This window comes from Tachypleus tridentatus, chromosome 2, assembly GCF_004210375.1.
Source record: "Tachypleus tridentatus isolate NWPU-2018 chromosome 2, ASM421037v1, whole genome shotgun sequence".
Lineage (NCBI taxonomy): Eukaryota > Metazoa > Arthropoda > Merostomata > Xiphosura > Limulidae > Tachypleus > Tachypleus tridentatus.
Genome location: NC_134826.1, coordinates 11,710,251 through 11,728,792, shown reverse-complemented (window position 1 = coordinate 11,728,792; position 18,542 = coordinate 11,710,251). Strand labels below are relative to the sequence as shown.

The window sequence follows — 18,542 nt, the reverse complement described above, 5'->3', positions numbered from 1 at the left end:
AATTTCGGTTACATTGTTCCTGAACCAGTTTTGACAAAGTCTCGAGTTTGTTAACTTGATGAAACAAGCCAAACACTGGAACACAAATGTTTTAATACTTAGTATAACACATCTCAATTAACTTGGAACCAATCGTCACTGGTTAATGAATCGTACGCAAGTATCTGCGTTTCCGAAGAGAAATTACGTAAATTCACGAGAGCTTAGCTTCTAGTACATCTTCCAGTTCTGCACAAGCGCAAATTGACATGTAAGAACAAAAGTGAAATAATTACCAAACGTTAAAGAGTTTTTAAAAAGGAGGTACAACGACAAGCCACTCATAGCTTTATAATAAATCTGTTTTGTTTTTTTTGCGAACAAAGACATTATAACACGCATGCAAAATGAGTTGTTGGTTTTTCAGAGCTGTTACCTTGAACTTAAATACATTTGTTTAAAGAGTTTATCTCCGCCGGAAACGGTTGTAATCATCGTGAGAAAGTCGGGAACAAGTCGGGAACAAATTAATATTAAGCGATAAAAGGTTGAGCACGAGATATATATATGTTTAAGACACTAGTTTAGTTAAACCTTCAAAAGTTTATACGAACTTATTCCCACGATGTGAGCTCAGGAAACCTCTAGCTCAGTGCTCTCTGAGCATGCGCAACTAACACTTAAAGACAAGCATGTAAGACCACACCGACATTTCTTGTCTAAAAGTATGTTGAACTTTCTGAAAGTCTGTCTAACCTTGCCTTGGGTAACCGTGAATCCTAAGGTATCTGATTCGCGTCTCGTTGATTTCAAAACGAGCTCCGAATTTTGCAGCCGTAGATACGCTACAAAAGTGATGGTCAACTCCATCTATTTGATAAGACAATAGTAACCCAATATTTGGCGAATGACTTCATTTACAGAAACTTAATTACTAGATTCTAGGGTTAAAGACAAGTGCCTTGTATTTATCGATTTATTTGATACACGTTTTGCTAAGACACTCACCAAACTTTCTTTGACTGCTGACCTAGCCACCTGAGGAAGAAGAACAACGTTACTATTATAAGTTGACCATTGACCTACATGGAGGACCACGTTAGCTTTATAATTTGACTGTTGAACCACCGGGGGGGGGGACAATGCTAGCGTTGGGGCAATGGAGATTATTCACAAAACCTGAAGTTATTTTCTGCTATTTAGAAGTGAAATCAGTTTACCCTTTGTACAAGGAATTACTTAACAGTATATACGACTACATGAACTGTTTATGTAAACATACAACAACTGTTTAAATCCAGTAATACTGGGAAAGTCTCAAAAGACAACATGCAAGTCAGTATTCTATCCTGTTATTTTAAAATACAGAAAACCGGAATGAAAACGGAAGAAAGATTAACGAAAAACAAAAGACTTTATAAGTCATTACTCTGTCGCCATGAAATCACAACGTCAGGACTAAATTCAGGGCGAGATTAGTAGAGTTCAATTAAGCTAGGAATGACAAAAAAGATTTATAAGGCTGAACTCAATAACATCGAATAACATCATTAATGGAAAACAAAAATAGTTGGAGAAATAATGTAAGAAAAGCCTTGTTTATACACGTTGTGTGTTGTTTCTTTGAAACTGTTATTACAGAAGTAGTTGTTTCATAATGAAAGCTTTCAGTCATCACCCATTATATATTTTTGTTTCAGTGGCCACTGAAAGTTATAATAAATTACATCCCATTACTTTTTACAGTAATGATGAATTACATCCCATTACTTTTTGCAGTAATAATAAATTACATCTCATTACTTTTTGCAGTAATCATAAATTACATCCCATTACTTTCTGCAGTAATAATAAATTACATCCCATTACTTTTTGCAGTAATAATAAATTACATCTCATTACTTTTTACAGTAATCATAAATTACATTCCATTACTTTTTGCAGTAATGATAAATTACACCCCATTACTTTTTGCAGTAATGATAAGTTACACCCCATTACTTTTTGCAGTAATCATAAATTACATCCCATTACTTTTTGCAGTAATAATAAATTATATCTCATTACTTTTTACAGTAATGATAAATTAGATCCCATTACTTTCTGCAGTAATAATAAATTCCATTCCATTACTTTTTGCAGTAATGATAAATTACACCCCATTACCTTTTGCAGTAATGATAAATTACATCCCATTACTTTTTACAGTAACGATAAATTACATCTTATTAACTTTTGCAGTAATAATAAATTACATCCCATTACTTTTTGCAGTAATGATAAATTACATCCCATTACTTTTTACAGTCATGATAAATTACATCTCACTACTTTTTAGAATTTAATCTAAATGTTCACGAATTTTCTGTGTCATACGTGAGTGATTTGGCAACTGAAATGAAACATATTAGCAAGTGAATGACCGCACTGAAGAGCTACTAATGTCATGTTATCAATATTCACAGAAATCACAGAAGGTTCCATTCGTTTTTCTACATAACACCAGATGTAGCTTTAATGAAATCAAAACTTTTACTTTAATTGTTTAAAGTTGCAGACAACCATACATAATCCTCTGTGCAGATGGCAAAAACACACAAATAACAAGTGATACTCACGTCAAATCTACCCTGGCGGAATACACTTGAACAGTTTCACCTTGACACACTTTGTTTACAACAATGTTTTCTTCATAATTTTCAGTTCTTGACACACACCAAGTTGAAATAAGTTGTCCGAAACGTGAGTGCCAGGTTAATAACGTAATTACAGGCTGTGTCATGAATACTGATTCAGTATCGTGTCAAGTTTACGGTTGTAATTTAAGTTAATTAGGGTTAAGGTTTAAAAAATACAAAACAGCCTTCATATGAAGACATGATGTATAACAACAAGTAATGTTCGATTTTCTCAAAAAGTGGTAATTTTCAAAAAAAGGAAGCTTCATAATGTTATACGAGTTTCTGTATATTTTAACGAATTATATCTGTTCAAGCAGTGAAACGCTAAAAGACGTCAAACAATTTGCTACGGTGTTAAACAATGCATAAAAATGATATTATTGATAGAAAGAATATTGTTAATTAAATTCAATTTCTATAAGAAAGATATTGTTAAGTTAAATTTCTACAACAAAGATATTGTTAAGTTCAATTTCTACAACAGAGATATTGTTAATTATGTTCAATTTCTATAAGAAAGATATTGTTAAGTTCAATTTCTACAACAGAGATATTGTTAATTAAATTCAATTTCTATAAGAAAGATATTGTTAAGTTCAATTTCTACAACAAAGATATTGTTAAATAAGTTCAATTTCTATAACAAACATATTGTTAAATAGATTCAATTTCTACAACGTAGTCTTCAAGAAAATTTAATTCGCCTTGATTTCGCTTCAAAGGCAGATGGAGCCACCAATGCATCCAGATGGAAACTTATTAACTTTGTCGTAATTGTGTTTTAATTTTGCATATGACACAGTGTAAAGAAACTAACCATATGTTCTTGTTTAAACAAAAACGTGACATTTTGAGAAGGAACGTAGAAAGCAAGAACGTATGACTTCCTTAGACAACAACTCTGTTTGTTACACAGAGTTTGAGATTGGAAACTCTAAACTGGATGTACATGCTTGTTGTTGAAATGTTCACATTACACAGGGACTGAAGCTCTCCCATTTTGGGTTCAGGGAAGTTTAGTATCATTAATACAAATCAAGTAGAAAATGGTTCAAACCCATCAAAATGCAATCACCAACACTATATACTCATCCAGTTTAAATTTCGCAAAACAATTCAACTTTAATGACGAAAGGTTTCTTATATTTTTGTCATACTATAACACCTAGAAGGGGAAATTCATCTTGGAGACATGATACCGATGGACTGTCAGATCAGATAATAGATTTTAACACGCACCTCGCTAGCGTGCGAACGGTCATTTTATAGAATACAGTTCAAATAGATGATATATCATTTCTATCAATCAGGAAGTTTCGAAACTTGATAAAAACAGAAGAAAAGATTTGTGTCAAAACTCTTTTGGATTATTACTTGCCGAACCACTCGTTGAAGACTCATGAAAAACAATGTGTTCTGTCGTTTGTATGTTTTATAATTACGAAATGAAAGTTTGACACGTGCAGAATAATAAAGTAACTATCCGCGTGATAAATGTAACACGAGAAGATCTCGCGAAGATACGTCTATGATATTACTAAAACAAAGTATATGACAGACACTTGCTATCAAGTTTAAGTCTATAACACAACAATGATGAAGTGTTATCCATCAGCTGTAATTAGTGTGACAATACGAGACAGTAAGACTTGCAATAACTTGAACTGTAATTTTATTTTTACTGCTTAGTAATAATATCAGTAATAAGACTATGTAAATGTATTTCAATTGTATTTTGTTTCTTATATGACATTGGCGATTAGGTTTTCGGTCACTGTCAACGGACATCAGGTAAACCAGAATTGTAGCGAATAAACAAGTTGAGATAAAGTTGAATATAATTACGTTATATTATTATAAAACCTATTAGTAGCTTATTACAAAGTGTTAACAACCTGTAGAGTTATAAGATATTAATAATTAATTAATATTAATTGTTATACCAAATTACAGGTTATTGTAAAGTGATAAGAGATATTAATTTAATGTGGTTATATACAATATTACCAGCTTACTGTGAATTAGCGTTATAAGATATTACCAGCTTACTGTGAAGTAGTGTTATAAGATATTACCAGCTTATTGTGAAGTAGTGTTATAAGATATTACCAGCTTACTGTAAAGTAGTGTTATACGATGTTACCAGCTTACTTTGAAGTAGTGTTATACGATGTTACTAGCTTACTGTAAAGCTGTGTTATACGAAGTATCGCAGAACGACTGGTATCAGTACTAACACTGTTATTGATAGGGAGAGAACAACGTTTCTCGTCATTAAGAGTGTTCTACTATATTACCAGCTTACTGTGAAGTGGTACTATACGATGTTACCAGCTTACTGTGAAGTGGTACTATACGATGTTACCATCTTACTGTGAAGTGGTACTATACGATGTTACCAGCTTACTGTGAAGTAGTGTTATAAGATATTACCAGTTTACTGTAAAGTAGTGTTATAAGATATTACCAGTTTACTGTAAAGTAGTGTTATAAGATATTACCAGTTTACTGTAAAGTAGTGTTATAAGATATTACCAGTTTACTGTGAAGTAGTGTTATGAGATATTACCAGTTTACTTTGTGTCACCGATATTTACTAGTATTCTTTCTAGTATTTTTGCTTCAACAGGACCTACTGTTTGACCTGAAGAATCGATCGACAGGACCTACTGTTTGACCTGAACAATCAATCGAGAGGACCTACTGTTTGACCTGAATGATCGTTCAACAGGACCTACTGTTTGACCTGAAGAATCGGTCGACAGGACCTACTGTTTAACCTGAATGATCGTTCAACAGGATCTACTGTTTGACCTGAAGAGTGGACCTACTGTTTGACCAGAAGAGTCGACGAAACGAAGTCCAAAGTAGGCACTTTCTAACAAATTCAGGTGTTTGATTACCACGTCCAACAGGTCCTGTCCCCTGCTTGTCTCCTGTCAAGAAGAAAATAAATAATTATCGAAATAAAAAATGTTTAAGTTTAACATCTTAAAGCTATTATTAATTACAGAAATTTGCCAAATTCGAAACGTTTCTATTACCGTATATAGGCTTATACCTCGAGAGAAATCATTTATTTGTTTGTTAAAAAGTCCGTCATGTGAATGAAGAAACATGTGAGAAAAGTAGCATGATCAAAAAATTACCCGTATGTATGATTAAAATAGACCAAGCAAGTCTCACCAATAAAACAAACGTTGCATGAATAGTTTGGGAGGGTAGAAACGAAAGTTTGGATAAAAGAAATATCACTAGTCCTCAGGTTGTGTACAAATATACATATGTGATCGTAAGTTTTTCTATTTAATTACAAGTTTCTCTTTCCGGTCCCTCGCTGGAAGAGCAGCAAGTCTATGGATTTACAACGATAAAACCAGGGGTTCGATTACCCTCGGTGGACTCAGTAGATAGATCGATGTGGCTTTGCTATAAGAAGACACACACCCACACTGTCTTTCCGTCACTCCATTCACTTATTAGATTTATATTTCTGGGCAAAACACAAAATCAACGACGCAGGACACAGATCTTTCCGAATATCTATAACCAACGCTTTTTGTGTTTATCCAAGTTAGCAAGTAACACTACACATAAATAATAATAAACTATAACCGCACACATCATAAACAATGATAAACTGTAACCGTACACATTATAAATAAATAACAATAATAAGCTGTAACCTTACACATCATAAATAAATAATAATAAATTGTTGCTATACACATAATAAATAAAGAATAACAATAATAAAGTGTTGCCATACAATTATAATAAATACAAAATAATAATAAATTGTTGGCAGATTCATGTTTTGCATGTACAATATCTGGATACTTAAATAAACGGCTACAAAGTTTTGTGTGTATAAAATCTTGACTCTTGAGTGTGAAACATTAAACAGTCTTTGGGTAAAAATTCAGAACAGGATGTTTATAATTTGAAATGTTATGTTTCACATGGGTTAGCTTGTTGTCTTATTACTTTTACTGCATGTGTATGCACGAGACTTCAATGTTAAATTCACGTAGTAACGAAAATAATCTGTTCCTGCTAGATGATTATATAAAGTTATTATTACTACCTATTATTAACCTGGATAATAAAAATAGTGGGTAAATTTTATGAATGTCCTCTGGAAACAAAAGTGTATAGATTTATCATGTTAGGAACCACAAGCACGTAATAAAAACTATTATTATACCATAACAGTTCTCTAATTCTGCTCACCAATACATCTCCATTTTTCAGAGAAAGTACGTGACCTTCAAATTGTTTAAATCTTAACACCTGAGGTGGTGACAGAGAATAGCAGGTCTTTCATAGAACGTGTATCTACAAGATATCGTGTAGAGAGGACACGGGGAGGACCAGACACGCAGTGACAGAGAACAGGGTGTTTATGAGATAACGTGTAGAGAGGACACGGGGAGGACCAGACACGCAGTGACAGAGAACAGAGTGTTTATAAGATAACGTGTAGAGAGGACACGGGGAGGACCAGACACGCAGTGACAGAGAACAGGGTGTTTATGAGATAACGTGTAGAGAGGAGGACACAGGAGGACCAGACACGCAGTGACAGAGAACAAGTGTTTATAAGATAACGTGTAGAGAGGACACAGGGAGGACCAGACACGCAGTGACAGAGAACAAGTGTGTTTATAAGATAACGTGTAGAAGGACACAGAGAGGACCAGACACGCAGTGACAGAGAACAGAGTGTTTATAAGATATCGTGTAGAGAGGACACAGTGAGGACCAGACACAGTGACAGAGAAGAAAGGGTGTTTATGAGATAACGTGTAGAGAAGGACACAGGGAGGACCAGACACACAGTGACAGAGAACAGAGTGTTTATAAGATAACGTGTAGAGAGGACACAGGGAGGACCAGACACGCAGTGACAGACAACAAGTGTTTATAAGATAACGATGTAGAGAAGGACACAGGGAGGACCAGACACACAATGACAGAGAACAGGGTGTTTATAAGATAACGTGTAGAGAGGACACAGGGAGGACCAGACACACAGTGACAGAGAACAGAGTGTTTATAAGATAACGTGTAGAGAGGACACGGGGAGGACCAGACACCAGTGACAAACAACAAGTGTTTATAAGATAACGATGTAGAGAGGACACAGGGAGGACCAGACACACAGTGACAGAGAAACAAGTGTTTATAAGATAACGTGTAGAGAGGACACAGGGAGGACCAGACACACAGTGACAGAGAACAGAGTGTTTATAAGATAACGTGAAGAGAGGACACAGGGAGGACCAGACACGCAGTGACAGAGAACAGAGTGTTTATGAGATAACGTGTAGAAGGACACAGGGAGGACCAGACACGCAGTGACAGAGAACAGAGTGTTTATAAGATAACGTGAAGAGAGGACACGGGGAGGACCAGACACGCAGTGACAGAGAACAGGGTGTTTATGAGATAACGTGTAGAGAGGACACGGGGAGGACCAGACACGCAGTGACAGAGAACAGAGTGTTTATAAGATAACGTGTAGAGAGGACACGGGGAGGATCAGACACGCAGTGACAGAGAACAGGGTGTTTATAAGATAACGTGAAGAGAGGACACGAGGAGGACCAGACACGCAGTGACAGAGAACAGGGTGTTTATAGAACCAGATGGAATTAAGAATGGTCTTTCTGACAACATAAAAGATAAACACACTTTCTTCCATACCAGGAACTATTATATAAGGCTGGTCTGATTTCACATACTACATGGGGTCAACTTTTGACCACACTTTGTTCTCATTCGTTTCCAAGAGAGCATCGAAAGTAAGTCGGTCAAAATGTCATCGAAACTATACAGTAGTTTACCTAGGCTTTGACTACCACAAGTATGGAAACCAAATTTTTAGGGTGTGGGCTCTTAAGCCTACCCCTGAGCCACTTGTGTGTGTGGGGGATTACTGGCTCAAAATGCGTAATACCAAAAGCATTATTACAAGTAAGTCTGTTGTAGCTGGATGTCAAGGCATAGATAGTCTTCTTCCAAAAGACAGAAGAGGATCTGGAGAAGCATCACTTGTGTTGGAGCAAGAAGTTCACCTCATATGCACACTGCTGGACAAAATCTTAAGGTCAATGAAGATAAAGAAAAAATATGCATTTTGCGTTGTTAGACTCAACCACTTATTTTAGTAGAGCTTTGAAAGATAGAAATAAGAAAAGGGAAAATAAAAATAAAAAACTTATTTAGCAGTTAATAGGGAAAATGTGAACACTATGAAATTAGCCTAAATACTAGCTGGTCAAAAGTTTAAGACCATACCGAAACGAAGCGTTAATTGGTGAACACGTATCGAAATTTAGTCATTTGTGTTTAAGCATTAACGTTGTCAACATCTCCTACTGACATCTCCTGTGTTACATTTGGTAAAAACATGGTAAAGGCTAAAAAGTTGACAGAGTTTGAAAATGGCAGAATTGTCGAGCTGCAAAAGCAAGGTCTCTGTCAACGTGTCATCACTTGTGAGATTGGGCGTAGTAAAACTACTGTTGCAAATTTTTTAAAAGACCCTGAGGGTTACAAAACGAGAATTTCAAGTGGTCGGCCCAAGAAAATTTCGCCGGCGTTTAGTAGGAGGATTCGACGGGTTGTCCGGCAAGACACCAGCCTAACCTTATAATCTAAACAGTTGAAGCTATAAGCTTAAGATCTAAAAAAATAAGACAGAAAACAAAGATGATCTGATGAAAAATTGATCTATAATTCCTTAACCTAAGCTCTCTGTAGCAAGTAGCAATCGTGTGGACTTATAGCACTAAAATTGTGATTAAATGTAGGCGATGTGCAGAGCGCAGATAGCCCGTTGTGTAACTTTGTGTCTAGGAACACAGGCAGAGTGCAGAGCGCATCGTGTAGCTTTGTGCCTAGGAACAAACGAGCCTTCATCTAAAATAACTTGAACATAAAAGTAACAGAAAATTCACATATACTTAACTGAAGAATTACTGGCGTTTCTCTAAGTTACACAGTTGATGTTAGATCTTGTAACTTGATCTTAAAAACCGTTGCTACATTATTTCTTCTTTGCTAGAAACACCTTGAGGGCAAACAAAGCTGTCGAAGGATAACAAGAGACACACTGTAATGAGTCGCCAATTATTTCTGTCAAAGAATCAGAACTGGGAAACTTGAAATCGCCATCTAATTCAAATGTTCATTTTAGTATTGCCAAACTCCATTGATATACATATTACTAGGAAAATTACATTATATATATATATATATATGTTAAATTAAATCAGACTGTGCGTAGATGACTGATGTATTCGAATCAAACTGCGTAACAGTTGATCAATGTATTCGAATCAGGCTGTGTCACAGTTGATCAGTGTATTCGAGTTAGGCTGCGTTATAGCTGACCAAGTGTTTCAAGTCATGCTTGGACTGATTCTAACTAAAACACGCGAACGATATTGTAAAAACTGCCATGCAACCAGAGATAAACAGACCATTTATCTCAGATGTAAACATGTAATCCTGTTCACTGTGGATAATGAAATCACGTGATGAGGTCGAGTTACTCGAGTTCGAACAACATGACTGTATTATTTGTGTAATATAGTGAAAGGTTGATAGAAAGTGATTTAACAGATGCTTCCTTTAGAGCATGGATTAATTCCTAACTGTTACTGTGAAACGAACAACAATTAGATAGGTTTCAGTTCTCTTCGTAAAATTGCCTTTAGCACTACAGTATGAATTGTACCAGCCGTAGAGAATCAAATCCTCTCAAAACCACGAGTATGGAATCTTTTATTTAGTATTTAGAATTATCACCCAAAGTTCTCGGTGGGTTAGCTGACCTTTGTCCATCGCGTTTTGTAAATTCTTAGACTGATCGACCGAAAAGGACTCCAACAAGCTAACTACGTTATTCACAACATGACTCCAACAAGCTAACTACGTTATTCACAATAGGACTTCAACTTGTGAAGTTCGGTGCTCACAATCCAGACAGGCTACCCCACTAAGCTATGCCAGGTATTTCCAGGGGAACGGGCTTGAATATGTCAGTTATGACTTTATTTATGAAAGGATAATCAGAAGACGCTATCACATTAACAGGATAAGACAGTGTAAAGCCAGAAAACGGCAAATCTCAAATGCTCTCATAATTTTATCAAAAGACAAGAGGCGACAGTGAATATGAAACACTATTCTCTCAAAGTGTGATTAGAATGAAACACAAGAGCATGGAAGATTTTAGGGTTTATTGCCTTACCTTTTAAATAAATAAAATATTATTATAAGGTAATATCTAATACATTTGAACATTGAAATATTGTTGTATTAATAATTAGTATTATCCGGAACATTAGCACAAAAAATATACGTCGTTATGTAGTACACGTGAACATTTAAATATTGTTAGATTGTTAAGTTCTATTACCCGAGGGCCTGGCATGGCCTAGCGCGTTAAGGCGTGCGCTTCGTAATCTGAGTCGCGGGTTCGCGCCCGAGTCGCGCTAAACATGCTCGCCCTCCCAGCCGTGGGGGCGTTATAATGTGACGGTCAATCCCACTTTTCGTTGGTAAAAGAGTAGCCCAAGAGTTGGCGGTGGGTGGTGATGACTAGCTGCCTTCCCTCTAGTCTTACACTGCTAAATTAGGGACGGCTAGCACAGATAGCCCTCGAGTAGCTTTGTGCGAAATTCCAAAAAACAAACAAACAAACAATCTATTACCCGAAATATTGCCACAAAAATAAACATCGTTACGTAGTACACGTGAACATTTAAACATTGTTGGATTGTTAAGTTCTATTACCCGAGGGCCTGGCATGGCCTAGCGCGTTAAGGCGTGCGCTTCGTAATCTGAGAGTCGCGGGTTCGCGCCCGAGTCGCGCTAAACATGCTCGCCCTCCCAGCCGTGGGGGCGTTATAATGTGACGGTCAATCCCACTTTTCGTTGGTAAAAGAGTAGCCCAAGAGTTGGCGGTGGGTGGTGATGACTAGCTGCCTTCCCTCTAGTCTTACACTGCTAAATTAGGGACGGCTAGCACAGATAGCCCTCGAGTAGCTTTGTGCGAAATTCCAAAAAACAAACAAACAAACAATCTATTACCCGAAATATTGCCACAAAAATAAACATCGTTACGTAGTACACGTGAACATTTAAACATTGTTGGATTGTTAAGTTCTATTACCCGAGGGCCTGGCATGGCCTAGCGCGTTAAGGCGTGCGCTTTGTAATCTGAGAGTCGCGGGTTCGCGCCCGAGTCGCGCTAAACATGCTCGCCCTCCCAGCCGTGGGGCGTTATAATGTGACGGTCAATCCCACTTTTCGTTGGTAAAAGAGTAGCCCAAGAGTTGGCGGTGGGTGGTGATGACTAGCTGCCTTCCCTCTAGTCTTACACTGCTAAATTAGGGACGGCTAGCACAGATAGCCCTCGAGTAGCTTTGTGCGAAATTCCAAAAAACAAACAAACAAACAATCTATTACCCGAAATATTGCCACAAAAATAAACATCGTTACGTAGTACACGTGAACATTTAAACATTGTTGGATTGTTAAGTTCTATTACCCGAAATATTGTCACAAAAATAAACATCGTTATCTTAGTGTTCATGATTTTTTAGCATTGTTGGATTGGCGGCCATTGTGACCAGATGTCAGAATATCATGGAATTTTTATGTGCTAAACGTGAATTAAGTCGAACTTATTTTTATGCGGAACAAAATCGCATATCCACCGCCGGTACAACGATAAGTCTACGGATTTACAACGCTAAAATCAGGGGTTCGATTCCCCTCGTTGGACTAAGCAGATAGCCCAATATGGCTTTGCTATAAGAAAATATAGAGATACAAAATCGTATTCCATGTGTTTCCAACGGTTTTGTCAACCGTATGTTATTCCTTATAATTCTACAAGTATTATATATCCACTTGAGTAGCTTAGAGAAGCCCTTTCAGCCATGGGAGCATTATAATGTGACGGTCAATCCCACTATTGGTTGGTAAAAGAGTACTTCACGAGTTGGCGGTGGCGGTGATTAACTGCCTTCCCTCTAGTCTTATACTGCTAAATTAAGGACGGCTAGTGCAGATAGCCCTCGAGTAGCTTCGCGCGAAATTCCAAAGAAACCAAACTTAGACAAAATGGTAAAATTGGGTTTGGGTTAGAGTTTAAGAATAAAGTGATATTTTAAGGTTAAAATCAGAAATGAAAAACAACACTGGTTCACTAACCTTTGAGCTATTGAGAAAAGTTGGCTTTTTATTTCCGCAGCTTTGTTTATATTTTGAGAGAAAGAAAATAGTGAGAATATTTGATATGAACTATGTACCTGTATGATATGAACTGTTGATATGAACTATGTACCTGTATGATATGAACTATGTACCTGTTTGATATGAACTATGTACCTGTTTCATATGAACTATGTACCTGTTTCATATGAACTATGTACCTGTATGATATGAACTGTGTACCTGTTTGATATGAACTATGTACATGTTTGATATGAACTATGTACCTGTTTGATATGAACTGTGTACCTGTTTGATATGAACTATTGATATGAACTATGTACCTGTTTGATATGAACTATGTACCTGTTTGATATGAACTATGACCTGTTTGATATGAACTATGTACCTTATGATATGAACTATGACATGTTTGATATGAACTATGTACCTGTTTGATATGAACTATGCACCTGTTTGATATGAACTATGACCTGTTTGATATGAACTATGTACCTGTATGATATGAGCTATGACCTGTTTGATATGAACTATGCACCTGTTTGATATGAACTATGACCTGTATGATATGAACTATGTACTTGTATGATATGAACTATGACCTCTTTGATATGAACTATGTACCTGTTTGATATGAACTATGCACCTGTTTGATATGAACTATGACCTGTATGATATGAACTATGTACTTGTATGATATGAACTATGACCTGTTTGATATGAACTATGCACCTGTTTGATATGAACTATGACCTGTATGATATGAACTATGTACTTGTATGATATGAACTATGTACCTGTTTGATATGAACTGTGTACCTGTTTGATATGAACTGTGTACCTGTTTGATATGAACTATGTACCTTATGATATGAACTATGACCTGTTTGATATGAACTATGTACCTGTTTGATATGAACTATGCACCTGTTTGATATGAACTATGACCTGTTTGATATGAACTATGTACCTGTATGATATGAACTATGACCTGTTTGATATGAACTATGCACCTGTTTGATATGAACTATGACCTGTTTGATATGAAATATGTACCTTTCTCTCTCGTTCTTTTTTCTAAATGTTATTTCTTGTTTCTTACCATATTGTTTGAAGTTCTGAAGATATTTACTAAAGGTATTAAAAATATCGTTTAAACTAATCTACATTAGTTGTGTACTTTGATATTTAGTAGAATCATCATGTCAACTAAAATTATAAGATCTGCACCTTGAAACAGGAAAACCAAATGTTTTTAGCTACAAGCTATAACTGTTCACGACACCCAATAGAGATTTCTAACTTCACAGCGCGATAAGAAACTTTGTATAAATGGCTATCGTCATGTTGTATTGAGCAAAAATTTAATATTTGCAGCCAATACTTTCACTCATCTATAAGAAACAAAGGGAACAGACAAGTTTTGCAGCCACCACTTTCACTCATCTATAAGAAACAAAGGGAACAGACAAGTTTTGCAGCCACCACTTTCACTCATCTATAAGAAACAAAGGGAACAGACAAGTTTTGCAGCCACCACTTTCACTCATCTATAAGAAACAAAGGGAACAGACAAGTTTTGCAGCCAATACTTTCACTCATCTATAAGAAACAAAGGGAACAGACAAGTTTTGCAGCCACCACTTTCACTCATCTATAAGAAACAAAGGGAACAGACAAGTTTGCAGCCACCACTTTCACTCATCTATAAGAAACAAAGGGAACAGACAAGTTTTGCAGCCACCACTTTCACTCATCTATAAGAAACAAAGGGAACAGACAAGTTTTGCAGCCACCACTTTCACTCATATATAAGAAACAAAGGGAACAGACAAGTTTTGCAGCCACCACTTTCACTCATCTATAAGAAACAAAGGGAACAGACAAGTTTTGCAGCCACCACTTTCACTCATCTATAAGAAACAAAGGGAACAGACAAGTTTTGCAGCCACCACTTTCACTCATCTATAAGAGACAAAGGGAACAGACAAGTTTTGCAGCCACCACTTTCACTCATCTATAAGAGACAAAGGGAACAGACAAGTTTTGCAGCCACCACTTTCACTCATCTATAAGAAACAAAGGGAACAGACAAGTTTTGCGGCCACCACTTTCACTCATCTATAAGAGATAAAGGGAACAGACAAGTTTTGCAGCCACCACTTTCACTCATCTATAAGAAACAAAGGGAACAGACAAGTTTTGCAGCCACCACTTTCGCTCATCTATAAGAAACAAAGGGAACAGACAAGTTTTGCAGCCAATACTTTCACTCATCTATAAGAAACAAAGGGAACAGACAAGTTTTGCGGCCACCACTTTCACTGATCTATAAGAGACAAAGGGAACAGAAACTCTTTGCAGCCAACACTTTCACTCATCTATAAGAGACAAAGGGAACAGACAAGTTTTGCGGCCACCACTTTCACTCATCTATAAGAAACAAAGGGAACAGACAAGTTTTGCAGCCAATACTTTCACTCATCTATAAGAAACAAAGGGAACAGACAAGTTTTGCGGCCACCACTTTCACTGATCTATATGAGACAAAGGGAACAGAAACTCTTTGCAGCCAACACTTTCACTCATCTATAAGAGACAAAGGGAACAGACAAGTTTTGCGGCCACCACTTTCACTGATCTATAAGAGACAAAGGGAACAGAAACTCTTTGCAGCCACCACTTTCACTCATCTATAAGAGACAAAGGAAACAGAAACTCTTTGCAGCTAACACTTTCATCGAGTAGTCGAGGAACATCCAGACTATAGGTATGTCAGCTTTTACACATCCTTTCATTGGTATTTTCATCGGTATAGATATTGCGACGTTATAATTTCTAAATAAATTTATTCTGTTTTATTTTTTGAGTGGAAGGGACCTTTTTCTAGTGATTCTATTATCTCTCTTAGGATGTTGAACCGCTACAATTTGTTTCAGAAGAATACAAGGGTTCTAGAACCAACATTAAACACTCCACCGTTTGTTTGTTCTTTATTAGACAAAGGCCTTATTGTCATGCGTCACAAAGTAATGAAAACACATGGAGAGATCGTATAGATCATGCGTCACAAAGTAATGAAAACACATGGAGATATCGTATAGATCATGCGTCACAAAGTAATGAAAACACATGGAGAGATATCGTATAGATCATGCGTCACAAAGTAATGAAAACACATGGAGATATCGTATAGATCATGCGTCACAAAGTAATGAAAACACATGAAGAAATCGTATAGATCATGCGTCACAAAGTAATGAAAACACATGGAGATATCGTATAGATCATGCGTCACAAAGTAATGAAAACACATGGAGATATCGTATAGATCATGCGTCACAAAGTAATGAAAACACATGGAGATATCGTATAGATCATGCGTCACAAAGTAATGAAAACACATGGAGAGATCGTATAGATCATGCGTCACAAAGTAATGAAAACACATGGAGATATCGTATAGATCATGCGTCACAAAGTAATGAAAACACATGGAGATATCGTATAGATCATGCGTCACAAAGTAATGAAAACACATGAAGAGATCGTATAGATCATGCGTCACAAAGTAATGAAAACACATGAAGAGATCGTATAGATCATGCGTCACAAAGTAATGAAAACACATGGAGATATCGTATATATCATGCGTCACAAAGTAATGAAAACACATGGAGAGAGCGTATAGATCATGCGTCACAAAGTAATGAAAACACATGGAGATATCGTATAGATCATGCGTCACAAAGTAATGAAAACACATGAAGAAATCGTATAGATCATGCGTCACAAAGTAATGAAAACACATGGAGAGATCGTATAGATCATGCGTCACAAAGTAATGAAAACACATGGAGATATCGTATAGATCATGCGTCACAAAGTAATGAAAACACATGGAGAGATCGTATAGATCATGCGTCACAAAGTAATGAAAACACATGGAGAAATCGTATAGATCATGCGTCACAAAGTAATGAAAACACATGGAGATATCGTATAGATCATGCGTCACAAAGTAATGAAAACACATGGAGATATCGTATAGATCATGCGTCACAAAGTAATGAAAACACATGGAGATATCGTATAGATCATGCGTCACAAAGTAATGAAAACACATGGAGATATCGTATAGATCATGCGTCACAAAGTAATGAAAACACATGAAGAGGTCGTATAGATCATGCGTCACAAAGTAATGAAAACACATGGAGATATCGTATAGATCATGCGTCACAAAGTAATGAAAACACATGAAGAGATCGTATAGATCATGCGTCACAAAGTAATGAAAACACATGGAGAGATCGTATAGATCATGCGTCACAAAGTAATGAAAACACATGGAGATATCGTATAGATCATGCGTCACAAAGTAATGAAAACACATGGAGATATCGTATAGATCATGCGTCACAAAGTAATGAAAACACATGGAGAGATATCGTATAGATCATGCGTCACAAAGTAATGAAAACACATGGAGATATCGTATAGATCATGCGTCACAAAGTAATGAAAACACATGAAGAAATCGTATAGATCATGCGTCACAAAGTAATGAAAACACATGGAGATATCGTATAGATCATGCGTCACAAAGTAATGAAAACACATGGAGATATCGTATAGATCATGCGTCACAAAGTAATGAAAACACATGGAGAGATCGTATAGATCATGCGACACAAACTCTTTACCAGTCTTTTGTAACAAGAGAAAGAAAAAAATAACTTTTCTGCGGGCATGGATATGACTTTGAACTTTAACCTGAACCCTTTTGGAGTTCACATCTCATCTCTCTGTAAGGGAGATTTTCAGTGCAAGTGTGACATGAGTGTAAGTAAAGTGTTTAAACGCTCATCAACATAAAAACAAACAAAGTTAATGCACACTTTGTGTATCAACACGTAAAAACGTGGTGAAGGAATATAAAAATAGATTTTGTAGTGTCTGAGGACATATTTTGTATACCTGCTCAAAACGTGCTGTAGCTGCCCTCAGAGGCCGGAAAGGTAATATCTATGAACAAACCCAGAGTGTGACCCAAAGCTGAAAAAGAGAGGTTACAGAGAAGCATTCTGAATGTTAAATAGTCAAACAAGAAATTGGTGCTAGGAATTTATTGTACAAAAAATAAGGATTTAAGCCTTTTTCACATAAGCAACAGAGTAACACAACCTCGAGAGATTCAATGTAGACTAGAAAGTAAATTAAATATGTATTTCAAATTTTGAAAAATGGTGCCAGTAGGAAAACAGAAGTTTACTAGATGGAAAACAATTTGTTTAATTCAGTGTTATTATGAAAACTTTTTATGTTGTTAAGGTTTTTGTAAGCCTAGTACTCAGGTTGTCAGCAGACTAATACGAAAGCTATTTTAGATTAAATGTTATTACATTATTAACACGTTGGCTCCCAGTCTATTATGTCTATGCTTTCCAGGGTCCCACTAGTCATTTTATAATTACGTATTTAGGAAGAGTATAAACTTTTTATACCATGTCAAAACGTTGTCAAGATCATTTATGACCCACGAGCCACGAGCGGGTCACTTTGGACCTAAGACAATATTTAGTCTTACTGTCCCAGGCGACCAACCCATGGGTGGTGCTAGTTCAG

General features: G+C 36.4%; 1 protein-coding gene across 1 annotated transcript in view; it reads right to left on the bottom strand.

Moving 5' to 3' along the window:
- LOC143241403 (band 4.1-like protein 4) overlaps positions 1-18,542 on the bottom strand; it is a 114,107-nt gene that overhangs the window by 68,436 nt on the left and 27,129 nt on the right. Inside the window, exon 2 of the mRNA XM_076484774.1 lies at positions 5,492-5,596. Within this exon, the coding sequence (XP_076340889.1) occupies positions 5,492-5,596 (105 nt within the window). The remainder of the gene's footprint in view (positions 1-5,491; positions 5,597-18,542) is intronic.